Genomic DNA, 12273 nt, shown 5'->3' on the forward strand with positions numbered 1-12273 from the left:
TACAATCGTATATTGATATATATTTACACCTGTAGGTTTCTATACGTGGTCATCACATTTCCTCTATATTGTGAGGAGATTATCTACTTTGCACTATAGGATACCCAGAGGGTATGTATATCCTCTCATATTATGATTCATGGTTTGTACAGCAGAATGTTACCATACAACTTACTATTTACATTTTTTATCACAGCACTTTTTAGTGGATATCATAACTCTTACAAACACCTTTGTAGCACTCTTCTTGACATACCAATATTGATCAACAGCAAAGGTATTTCTGTTCAGATCTGTCTTGGCTCTCTTTTTCATCGGTCTACTTCTATTTCATCTCTTTCTCTTTTCCTTTGTCCTTCTTCTTTTCTTTTTTTCTATCTCTTCTTCCTTTTTTTCATGCTTTCATAAACATCAATTCTTTGACTCCGCCTCTGTATCCCTGTTACCATACCTCTGACCTTCCCCCGCCTCTACAGAGACAATTCCTCTCTTTAAAAATTCAGTTTTGAAATACATGTCCGCTTCCAATTTTTTTACATTCATATCTATTTTTTAGGCAATTAAATAAAGCTATATCTGGATCTCCTTTATATGGGAATTATGCGTGTTTATCTTCTTTGATCATATAGGTACGTTTCTGTATAGTTTCAACTATCTATTTGTAGTCGATTTCTCCTCTGTATATGAAATGTTCGCTTTACATGATTTTCATGTCTTATATGGAATATGTAACTCTTTATTGCATGACTTGTTCAAGTATCTAATTCATTTTTTGGTGCATGTCTTGTACATTATTTACCGGTTTTTCATGTGACGCAGATGTGCGATATTAAGATTGTCTTTATCAACATGTTTTTTTCTTTTCTGTATACTTCCATTATAGATGTCTCTGACGAAGGCCTATATACAGAGGCCGAAACGTTAGAAAAAATTGAATTGAACTCTTTTTGACCTTTGCACCAATAAAAAATAAGTAGATTGATTCACCAGCATCATTTTGTCTCAGACTTTCTTTTTTTATGTGTGCCCGAGCTAATCCTTTTGTAAGCTGATTGTGTATGTCTCAAGTTGCCATTCGTCGGTAGTTGGACGCTCAACCCTGATAAAAATTATCTGGATGCTGGAACTGCTGAATGTCCTGCATAATGACCCAGTCTGGATACCAAAAAGATATTTCCACAGAGTAGATGGCCTCTTTAGTGAATTAATATGGAGTAAAATGGCTCCTAGAATACTGTTAGAAACAGTGGAAAGGGACAAGAGATCTGGTGGGTTGGCAGTCCTAAACCCAGGTTATATTTTGTAGCGGCCCAGCTTCAGCACATCAGGGTATGATCCAGTGAGAGGTGGTGTCTAGTGTTTGCGACTTCAGAACTATGTTAAAACACCGGACTTATACACGGTATTTGAAGCGCACAGGACTATGACTTTGCCTGATGATCTCCCTACAGTAGCCTGGTGGTGTAGGGAGAAGGTGGAAGGTGAGAGCTTTGCAGTAAATCTATGTGGGGTCACAATATACTTCGCTGTTGGAGACTGTATGGCTTCCTCACATGCATGGTCTACTGAGCTTTAATGCTTGGAAACAGAAAGCCTGTCTAACCCTTTCTCATATATTGATAGGTAGTCAGCTGAAGAAATTTTCTCAATTGTAGATAGATTTTAACCTCCCTTAGTTAATTTTTTAAATATCTGCAGCTGAGACATGCATTTCAGGCTGAGTAGCTTCCCCTTGATGACGCAGTCCCCAAAAATCTTGTCTGCAGGATAGCGCAATTTAGAGTATCAAGGGGACGGATCTTGACTTTGTACATAGAAGTTTTACATCTAATTCTGTGGGTGTCAGACAATAACTTCTAAATGCCACGTCTCACTAAGCAATATCGCTAGCAACATCGCTGCTGAGGCACGACTTTTGTGACGTAACAGCGATGTTGCTAGCGATGTTGCTGTGTGTGACATCCAGCAACAACCTGGCCCCTGCTGTGAGGTCGTTGGTTGTTGCTGAATGTCCTGGACCATTTTTTAGTTGTTGCTCTCCCGTTGTGAAGCACACATCGCTGTGTGTGACAGCAACAACTGAATTTGCAGTGAGCAGGAGTCGGCTTCTGCGAACGCTGGTAACCAATGTAAACATCGGGTAACCAAGAAGCCCTGTCCTTGGTTACCCGATATTTACCTTCGTTACCAGTGGCCGCCGCTCTCACGCTGCCAAAAAATAGCAAAAACTCGAGCAACAATTACGTACCTGATCAGCATTTGGAGGCAAGCGGGGGTGGGGGCGGGTTAGTTGGAGAGGTAGTGGGAGAGGTGATTGGGGATAGTTAGAAAAGAGCCATGAACAATACTTACAGGATGGATCATAACAGCCGCAGAATCACAGGAGAGATTGAGGCAGATGGGGAGGCAGCGGCAGATAAAAGGTAGCTTCGGTGGATGTGAGACGGCTGCGGCTGGGAGAGGGCGCAGTGGATGCAGGAGGTGAGATTGGGGATAGTTACCTTACAGGATGGATCTAGACAGCAGGATCACAGGAGATGAAGGAGGCAGCAGATCGGGGAGGGTGAGAGGTGGGGGGGAAGCGGGCAGCCGATCACAGGTGTGTGAGGTGGGGGGAGAGCGGTGGCAGATGGAGGAGGGCGGCAGCGGATTGGGAGGCTTTTCGCCGGTTAGATACAGCACACTGGCAGCACGGCAACTTCTGGGTCCCATGCTCCGGTCTCATGACAGCATTGGACCGGAGCTTGTCGCCCTGCCATTGTACTGTATACACTGTACTGGCGTGCTCCAGGGCCAACAAGTGAAGCTGAGGGGGGCGGTCACCGACCCAGGTCCACGGTGATTGGAGAGATCGGTCACAAGACCGGTCTCTCCAATCAGAGCTGCTGGAGCTTGGGGAGGGTGATCCAGCTGAGGTCACCCAACTCAAGCCAATGATCAGTGCTGTAGCTGCACTGATCATGGCTGGATTTCAATGTTTCAACCATTTTCAATGGCTGAAACATTACAGTAGCTGTGATTGGTTGGCGAACGGCGCTCAGCCAATCACAGCCTCCGAAGGTCCAGGGAGGAGGCACAGTCTCTCCTGAGGTCAGGCACAGGTCCCCTCCTTCCCAAATCTGAGGTTTGTGTGAACCGATCAGTCACCGGGGCTACGGTGCCGCGATTTCGCCATGACGGATATATCAGTCATGGGCCGTGAAGGGGTTAATATGGAAAAGCAAATGTTAAAAAGGAATTGCATCAGTAAATTTAATAAGATCTGGGCGCCTTGGATCGATCACTCAGGGTTGGCATCCAGAAAGCTTGCTAGATTTAGGCTGGGACTGATGCAGCAATCTTTTTTCAGTATGAGAGCTACGTGGTATTGGATATGCTGAGTTCAATTGCTCACACGGATGCATAATGTACCTGAGGAAGAGTAAGCTATAATTAATGGCGCGACATATTACGGTATTTATTTTTATTAACTTTATCCTTTGCCTGCTATTACACATAACTTGTAATGCTATCGAGATTGTGCACCATATGAATGTTTCTTTTTCTTTATTCCTGCATGCTACATGGGAATTTTCTTTATTTACTGTTCTCAGTTTCACACTTTTTGTGTGAGCAAAAGCTATTCAATAAAAATCACTTGCTAAGGAAAAAACAAAAAACAAAACAATTATCATGAATATGTTTTGGTAAACAGCTAAAATGCCAAACCTTGTGTCACTGTCCAAATATTTTTGGACAGAACCGATCCTAATCTGCCCTTCTGTGCAGGACTACTCACAAAATTTACCAGTTGGCAACCTGCTCTTCATACAGGTTTGCTAAACCAAGTGCTAATGCACCGAGCTTATAGACAGACAACACATACATCAAAAGCCCATGAGACAGAGGTTGGGGACCCCTGCTTTAGAGGAATTAGCACCAGATGTGTGCAAGCTTGATTAAAAATGTTATCATGCTGCTGAAGAACATGTCAGTACATTTTTAACCCCTTACCAACAAAGCCTGTGGACAAGGGGGAGGTGGTTGAATGTGAACAGCCACCACAGGCCTTGTTAATTAAAGCACCTTATACTTGGACCTGTTCCGCCTTCATTCATGGACCCTGGTCTGGCACCGTGAGGGCCAGATCTGACATTGTCCCGGCGTGTGTGGCGTTCGCTGCACATGCTGGGACCTGGATTCCCTTCATTCGCAGTTGCCTTTCCTTGAAAACATGGAAGCGGTTTCTGAAATGTTACAGGTATATATGTGTTGCTTCAATATGGTTCTGCTTTTAAATTTATTAGGCACAATGTAAATATTAAATAGAGAAGGACCCCCCTATAAGATTTGCCTTGACGTGGCAGGGGTGGCTAAACAAAATTGATCATTTATTTGCTAAAAATCTCGTTTTGCGTTATAGTATAGTTTGAATATGTGAATTTTCACTTTAATTGTTTGCATGCCATTCTCAAGCAGTGCTGACTCCCCCTCTTTGTTGTTAATGCATTGTATATCTACTGGCCCACTTGAAGAGACCAAAATGCCTTTTATTGCATTCTAGCTACAGCCAGCATTTTAAAATAGTTGTTTTCTTTAACCCTTCCTGGATCAGATTTGTAAGCACCATCATTCGTATAATTACTATACAAAAAAAAAAAAAAAAAGCGTCACCCTGTGCCAGAAATTAAGCGCAAATGATGACCGGCAACTTGTCACTGATTGGAGTGTAGTGTCAGCAAAAAACACATTTGGCAAAGATATGGGGGGGGGGGGGGGGAGATAATGTACAAAAACAATGTAGCCATTGTCTGCTCCAAGTAATAAATGAAAGATCCTATATGGTATGGGAAACAACGCCATTAATTTTCTTAACCCCTTCCCGACCTTTGACGCACCATATGCATCATGAAACCTTGTGCCTTCCCGACCTTTGACGCACCGTATGAGTCATGGCGGGTTTCCGTTCCTGCAGCACTGGTGACCGGATTTACTGAAATGTCACCAGCGCTGCAGGTACATAAGGACTTGTAGTTGAGCCCGGGGGGGTGGCTTTGCCCCCCTGTGGCTATGATCGCTCTGATTGGCTTTGGCTTTTGAAAGTGTCACTTTCAAAAGCCAATCAGAGTGATTGTAAAATTTCACCAATGAAACTTGGTGAAATACTACACTCCAGCCATGGCTGATGTTGCAATATCATCAGCCATTGGCTGGAGCAGGGAGAGCTCCGTGTAATGCCCCCTATCTGATTGGAGATAGCTTCATCCTGACCGTGGACTGCGACGCTGAAGAGGAGGGTCACCTGCTGCCGCTGTCACCGATCACCATCCGGTAAGTTTTTCTCCCCTCTTTGTTGTATTTCCCTTAGTTTCTGTGCTGTCTTCCCCTCCCTTCTGTGCTGTGCCGCGCTCCCCTCTGCTGTCTTCCCCCCCCCCTCCCCGACCTCCACCGTCCGATTCTACCCCCCCCAACCCACACTGACCTCCACCACTGCCTGTGATCACTCTCCGCCAGTGTTCTGCTTCTGACACCCGGCTGGTGTGAGTGACTGCTGCTGCTGCCGCCAGTGATCACCGGGCAGCAGGGGGCTGATCACCGGGCAGCAGGGGGCTGATCACCGGGCAGCAGGGGGCTGATCACCGGGCAGCAGGGGGCTGATCACCGGGCAGCAGGGGGCTGATCACCGGGCAGCAGGGGGCTGATCACCGGGCAGCAGGGGGCTGATCACCGGGCAGCAGGGGGCTGATCACCGGGCAGCAGGGGGCTGATCACCGGGCAGCAGGGGGCTGATCACCGGGCAGCAGGGGGCTGATCACCGGGCAGCAGGGGGCTGATCACCGGGCAGCAGGGGGCTGATCACCGGGCAGCAGGGGGCTGATCACCGGGCAGCAGGGGGCTGATCACCGGGCAGCAGGGGGCTGATCACCGGGCAGCAGGGGGCTGATCACCGGGCAGCAGGGGGCTGATCACCGGGCAGCAGGGGGCTGATCACCGGGCAGCAGGGGGCTGATCACCGGGCAGCAGGGGGCTGATCACCGGGCAGCAGGGGGCTGATCACCGGGCAGCAGGGGGCTGATCACCGGGCAGCAGGGGGCTGATCACCGGGCAGCAGGGGGCTGATCACCGGGCAGCAGGGGGCTGATCACCGGGCAGCAGGGGGCTGATCACCCGGACCCCACCTGCACCCCTGCGATCTGCGCCCCTGCGATCGCGTCCCACCGTCGCCCCTGCGATCGCGTCCCACCGGCGCCCCTGCGATCGCGTCCCACCGGCGCCCCGGTGATTATGCATCCCTGCGAATGCGCCTCTGTGATTATGCACACCCTGTGCCCCGGTAATTACACCCCTGCGATTGCGTCCCTGTGATTCCATCCCCCTGTGATTGCGCCCCAGTGATTACGGCTCCTGCATCTCCTCATCCCCCTCCTGCAGTAGAAAGTTTCACCAAACACTTGCACACTAAAATAAAGTTTAGGGTTTGGGGTTTTTTTTGCACACGCGCACACAAATGTCCTGCTCGTCCCTCCATAGCTGATAGAGAAAAGTGGGACCCTCTCCCTCACTATTTCTCCCACTCTTCCTCCTCCAGTGACACAGACTTGACGTCACAGGACAAGAAATCGTCCGGAGGCCGGGAGGAGAAGAGCCGGAGGCCGGGAGGAGAAGAGCCGGAGGCCGGGAGGAGAAGAGCCGGAGGCCGGGAGGAGAAGAGCCGGAGGCCGGGAGGAGAAGAGCCGGAGGCCGGGAGGAGAAGAGCCGGAGGCCGGGAGGAGAAGAGCCGGAGGCCATAGAGGAAGACCTACAGTAAAATGTGAGTAACCCCCAACCTAGCGCTAGTGCACTAAACCACACACACCAAACTGAAGTACATTACACCACACTAACCTGAAATACACTACGTCAGGTTGGTATGCGGTGTGGTATAGTGTACGTCAGGTTGGTGTGTGTGTTATAGTGTGTGTGGTGTATACTACACCACACATCAACCTGAGGTACACTACCCTATACCACACTGCACACCAATCTTACTTAGTGTATGTTAGGTTGGTGTGTGGTGTATGTCAGTATGGTGTATACTACACCACACATCCCAACCTGACCTACACTACACCACATACCAACCTGACGTAGTGTATGTCAAGTTGGTATGTGGTGTAGTGTAGGTCAGGTTGATATACACGTGTGTGTGTGTGTGTATGTGTGTGTGTGTTGTAGTGTACGTCAGGTTGGTATGTGCAGTGTAGTATACACCACACACACCATACTGACATACACCAACCTAACAAACTAAGTCAGGTTGATGTGTGGGGTGTAGTGTACGTCAGGTTGATGTGTGTGTGGTAAACACCACACACACCAACCTGATGTATACTACTACACCACACACACACACACACACACACACACACACACACACACACACACACGGTGTCCGTAAATAATTGGAGCTAATTTTCCATTCAAATTGTTAGCAGACACCATGTCGCGTATGGAGAGCCCCTGTGTGCCTACACATTGGTGCTCCCCCAAACGTGACCCCCATTTTGGAAACTAGACCTCCCAAGGAACTTATCTAGATGCATAGTGAGTACTTTGAACCTCCAGGTGCTTCACAAATTGATCCGTAAAAATGAAAAAGTATTTTTTTTTTTTTCTCTTCACAGATTGTCTTTTAGCCTCAATTTTTTTCATTTTCACATGGGCAACAGGATAAAATGGATCCTAAAATTTGTTGGGCAATTTCTCCTGAGTACATAGATACCTCATATGTGGTCATAAACCACTGTTTGGGTGCACGGCAGGGAAGGAGCGCCATTTGACTTTTTGAATGGAAAATTAGCTCCAAAAGTCAAATAGCGCTCCTTGCCTTCCGAGCCTTGCCGTACACCCAAACACTAGATTTCCACCACATATGAGGTATCTGTGTACTCACGAGAAATTGCACAATAAATTTTATGGTGTAATTTTTCCTGATACCCTCGTGAAAAAAAGCTACCTGGTTGAAGTAACAATTTTGTGGTAAAAAAAATAATAAATATTTTCACGGCTCAACGTTATAAACTTCTGTGAAGCCCCCAGGGGTTCAAAGGGCTCACTAAACCTCTAAAAAAAAAAAAAATTCCATGATGGGTCTAGTTTCCAAAATGGGGTCACTTGTGCAGGAGTTCCAATGTTTAGGTACTTCAGGGAATCTCCAAACGCAACATGGCATCCCCTTACGATTCCAGACAATTTTGCGTTTGAAAAGTTAAATGGCGCTTCTTGCCTTCCGAGCACCCAAACATTTGATTTCCACCACATATGAGGTATCTGCGTACTCAGGAGAAATTGCACAATAAATTTTATGGTGTAATTTTTCCTGATACCCTTGTGAAATGCTACATTTTATGGCTAAAGTAATTTTCATTTTTTCCTTCCACATTGCTTTGATTCTTGTGAAGCACCTAAAGGGGTAATAACCTTCTTGGATGTGGTTTTGAGTAGCCTGAGCGGTACAGTTTTTAGAATGGGGTCACTTTTGGGTATTTTCTGTCACCTAGGCCTCTCAAAGTCGCTTCAAATGTGGTCCCTAAAAAAAAGTTTTTGTAAATTTTGTTGGAAAATTGAGAAATTGCTGATGAACTTTGACCCCTTCTAACTTCCTAACAAAAAAAAAAATTTTGTTTTGAAAATTGCGCTGGTGTAAAGTAGACACGTGGTAAATTTTATTTAGTAACTATTTTGTGTGACACTTCTCAGATTTACGGGCATAAAATTTTGAACATTGCGCAATTTTCTAAATTTGACAAATTTCTGAAATTTTCAAAAATGAACGCAAAAAATATCGACCTAAATCTACCACTTTCATGAAGTACAATATATCACAAAAAAACAATGTCAGAATCGCCAGGATCCGTTGAAGCGTTCCAGAGTTATAACCTCATAAAGGGACAGGTCAGAATTGCGCAAAATGGCGAGGTCAGTAAGGTCAAAATAGGCTGGGGGCTGAAGGGGTTAAAATGGTAAGAGGGAAAAAAAAAAAAAATAAATAAAAATCATCATGTAGAGTAAAAACAGCACTACACTGAGCGTCACAACACAACTGTTCACTGGACAGCAAGAAAAGATAGTAGACAGTCTGTTTCATACCTTTTATTGTGGTTAGATCCATATCATTTTTAAAAAGATCTGTTGGACAGGTAGAAATAAGAAAGTATGCAAAAAAAAATCATTGTATCCTTTAGTGGCTGGAAAAAAACAACAAAAAAAAACTACATCAAATCGACCTCCCCAAGTGGAAGCCATTTATGCTATAGCTGCCAAGTAATCCTTGACTTCTGCAGGAGTGAGTCGCTTAAATCCAGCTTCATTGCAGATACCCACTTCAATGTTATCTTCTGTCATCTGACCCTCAAAGCTTTCCTGTTGGAATACATACAGTAGTATCAACTATACTATGATCATTTCAACAACTCGCATTTCTTACATTTTGCATAACACTACCTTTAGTGTTAATATTGCCGTGTGAATGGCATCTTCAAGTTCCAGATCTTCATTATATCTATTAAAAAAAAAAAAAAAAAAAGTTGGTGAAATTCAATTTTGTCATTTTTAAGTGTACCGCGTAGCATGTTCAATAGTGTTTGGATTAAGTAATTAGAAATAAATCCCCCCCCCCCCATTTAACAAATGTATGGTTAAAATGTGGGCATCCCCAACTAATTCAAATGAGGGCCCCAATTAATATAAAACAAAGAATGGGTAGTCTGGTCAGACATGCCGCCAGCCTGAATTCTCAATACTGCACTCTTTAGGCCCCCTTCACGCATCCGTGTCTCCTGTACTTGTGAGGTCCATTTTCACTTGTATTGGAGACACGGGCACACGTAGACCTATTAAAATTAACAGGGCTGTGCACAAATGCGTGTTTTCCCATGGACCGTGTGGAGGATATACAGTTGGTACGGTAACTATTCAGACCCCTCTAAAATTTCACTGTTTCGTTGCAGTCATTTGGTAAATTCAAAAAAGTTCATTTTTTTTCTCATTAATGTACACACTACACACCATCTTGACAGGGAAAAAAAAAAAACAAAAAAACCCAGAAATGTAGACATTTTTTGCAAATTTATTTAACAAGAAAAACTGAAATATCACATGGTCATAAGTATTCAGACCCTTTACTCAGTATTGCGTAGAAGCACATTTTGAACTAGTACAGCCATGAGTCTTCTTGGGAATGATGCAACAAGTTTTTTACCCCTGGATTTGGGGATCCTCTGCTATTCTTCCTTGCAGATCCTCTCCAGTTCCGTCAGGTTGGATAAGAACGTTGGTGGACAGCCATTTTCAGGTCTCTCCAGAGATGCTCAATTGGGTTTAGGTCAGGGCTCTGGCTGGGCCAGTCAAGAATGGTCACAGTTGTTCTGAAGCCACTCCTTTGTTATTTTAGCTGTGTGCTTAGGGTCATTGTCTTGTTGGAAGGTGAACCTTCGACCAAGTCAGAGGTCCAGAGCACTCTAAAAGAGGTTTCTTCCACGATATCTCTGTACTTGGCCGCATTCATCTTTCCTTCAATTGCGTGATGAGCAGTGCCTGGTTTTCTCCACACATACCACTTAGAATGATCACCAAAAAGTCCTCTTTGTCTCATCAGACCAGAGAATCTTATTTCTCATAGTCAGAGTCCTTCATGTGTTTTTTTTTTTAAACGCTATGCGGGCTTTCATATGTCTTGCACTGAGGAGAAGCTTCCGTCGGACCACTCTGCCATAAAGGCCCGACTGCTGGAGGGCTGCAGTGATAGTTCACTTTGTGGAACTTTTTTCCATCTCCCTACTGCATCTCTGGAGCTCGGCCACAGTGATCTTAAGCTTCTTTACCTCTCTCACCAAGGCTCTTCTCACACGATTGCTCAGTTTGGCTGGACGACCAGGTCTAGGAGGAGTTCTGGTGCTCCCAAACTTCTTCCATTTAAGGATTATGGAGGCCACTGTGCTCTTAGGAACCTTGAGTACTGCAGACATTTTTTGTAACCTTAGACAGAAATGTGGCAAGGAACAAATCTGGCTGAGCTCCTTGGGCAGTTCCTTTGACCTCATGATTCTCATTTGGTTCATTCATCTCTTTCCAAATCAAGTCCCATCAGTTTAATAAACACAGCTGGACTCCAATGAAGGAGTGGAACCATCTCAAGCATCACAAGGAAATGGACAGCATGTGACTTAAATATGAGCGTCTGAGCAAAGGGTCTGAATACTTCTGGCCATGTGATATTTCAGTTTTTCTTGTTTAATAAATTTGCAAAAATTTCTAGATTTCTGGGCGGGGGGGGGCTTCTGTCAAGATGGGGTGAAGAGTGTACAATAATGAGAAAAACAATGAACTTTTTTTTGAATTTACCAAATGGCTGCAATGAAACAGTGAAAAATGTAAATGAGTCTGAATACTTTCCATACCCACTGTACATGTGTCAGTGCGCCCCCACAGGTAGACATTTCCATTTATCTCCGACAGCATGGGTGTCACACAGACCTCACGCATGTGCTCTGTGTTACATCAGTGTGACACATACCAGGGAAACCCATGTTTTCTGTGGAAAAAATTAATTTCTACACACATTCTCTAGTGCTGATGTCTCTGCCGCTGCTGTCACCTGCTTCTGACCCTCGCTCATTATGCTCATCGCATATTCACTGCCCTTCGGGCCGGAAGCGGTCGGGAGTCAGCAGGGCCAAAGACAAGAGCGGAAGACAACAGCACCACGGACAGCAGCGACCAACAGGTGAGTAGAAAGTTCCTGCTCTCCGTGTATGATCACAGATAGCACACGGAGAGCATTAGGCTGGGGCCACACGGGGCACTACTGCGATGCTCGCATGACACTCTGCTCGTGCTGGCAGCACAGCAGAGCCGAGTGTCATACGAGTGTGCCTGCATCTGATGTCCAATCATGTGAGCAGACCTCAGCTGCGGGGGGCGGGCCGGCACTCAGGAGGGGAGGGAGGGATTTCTCTCCCTCTCTCCTCCGTAGTCGGCTATTGCCATTCTCGCACTGCACTGGCAGTACACCGGTGTACCGCAAGTGCAGTGCGATTTTTCTCTCGACCCATTCACTTGAATGGGTGCGAGAGAAAAAAAAAAAAAAAAAAAAAAGAGTCTTAGCTTAAAATCGCAGAATGCTGTGATTGTTTTCTCAGTCCGATTAGGGCTAAGAAAATAATCGCTCATGTGTGCTGACACAGGCTAGAATTGGTCTGAGGGGAATGCGATGTTTTATCGCACTCCACTCGCACCGATTTTCTCGCCGTGTGG

General features: G+C 45.6%; 1 protein-coding gene across 1 annotated transcript in view; it reads right to left on the reverse strand.

The window, feature by feature from the left end:
• Positions 1 to 9108: 9108 nt before the first annotated feature.
• PSMA2 (proteasome 20S subunit alpha 2) overlaps positions 9109 to 12273 on the reverse strand; it is a 57896-nt gene continuing 54731 nt past the window's right edge. Inside the window, exons 7-8 of the mRNA XM_075316599.1 lie at positions 9463 to 9520; positions 9109 to 9381 (exon numbers count right to left, since the gene is read on the reverse strand). Of these exons, the coding sequence (XP_075172714.1) occupies positions 9265 to 9381; positions 9463 to 9520 (175 nt within the window). The 3' untranslated portion in view covers positions 9109 to 9264. The remainder of the gene's footprint in view (positions 9382 to 9462; positions 9521 to 12273) is intronic.

Source organism: Anomaloglossus baeobatrachus, chromosome 6 (assembly GCF_048569485.1).
Source record: "Anomaloglossus baeobatrachus isolate aAnoBae1 chromosome 6, aAnoBae1.hap1, whole genome shotgun sequence".
Lineage (NCBI taxonomy): Eukaryota > Metazoa > Chordata > Amphibia > Anura > Aromobatidae > Anomaloglossus > Anomaloglossus baeobatrachus.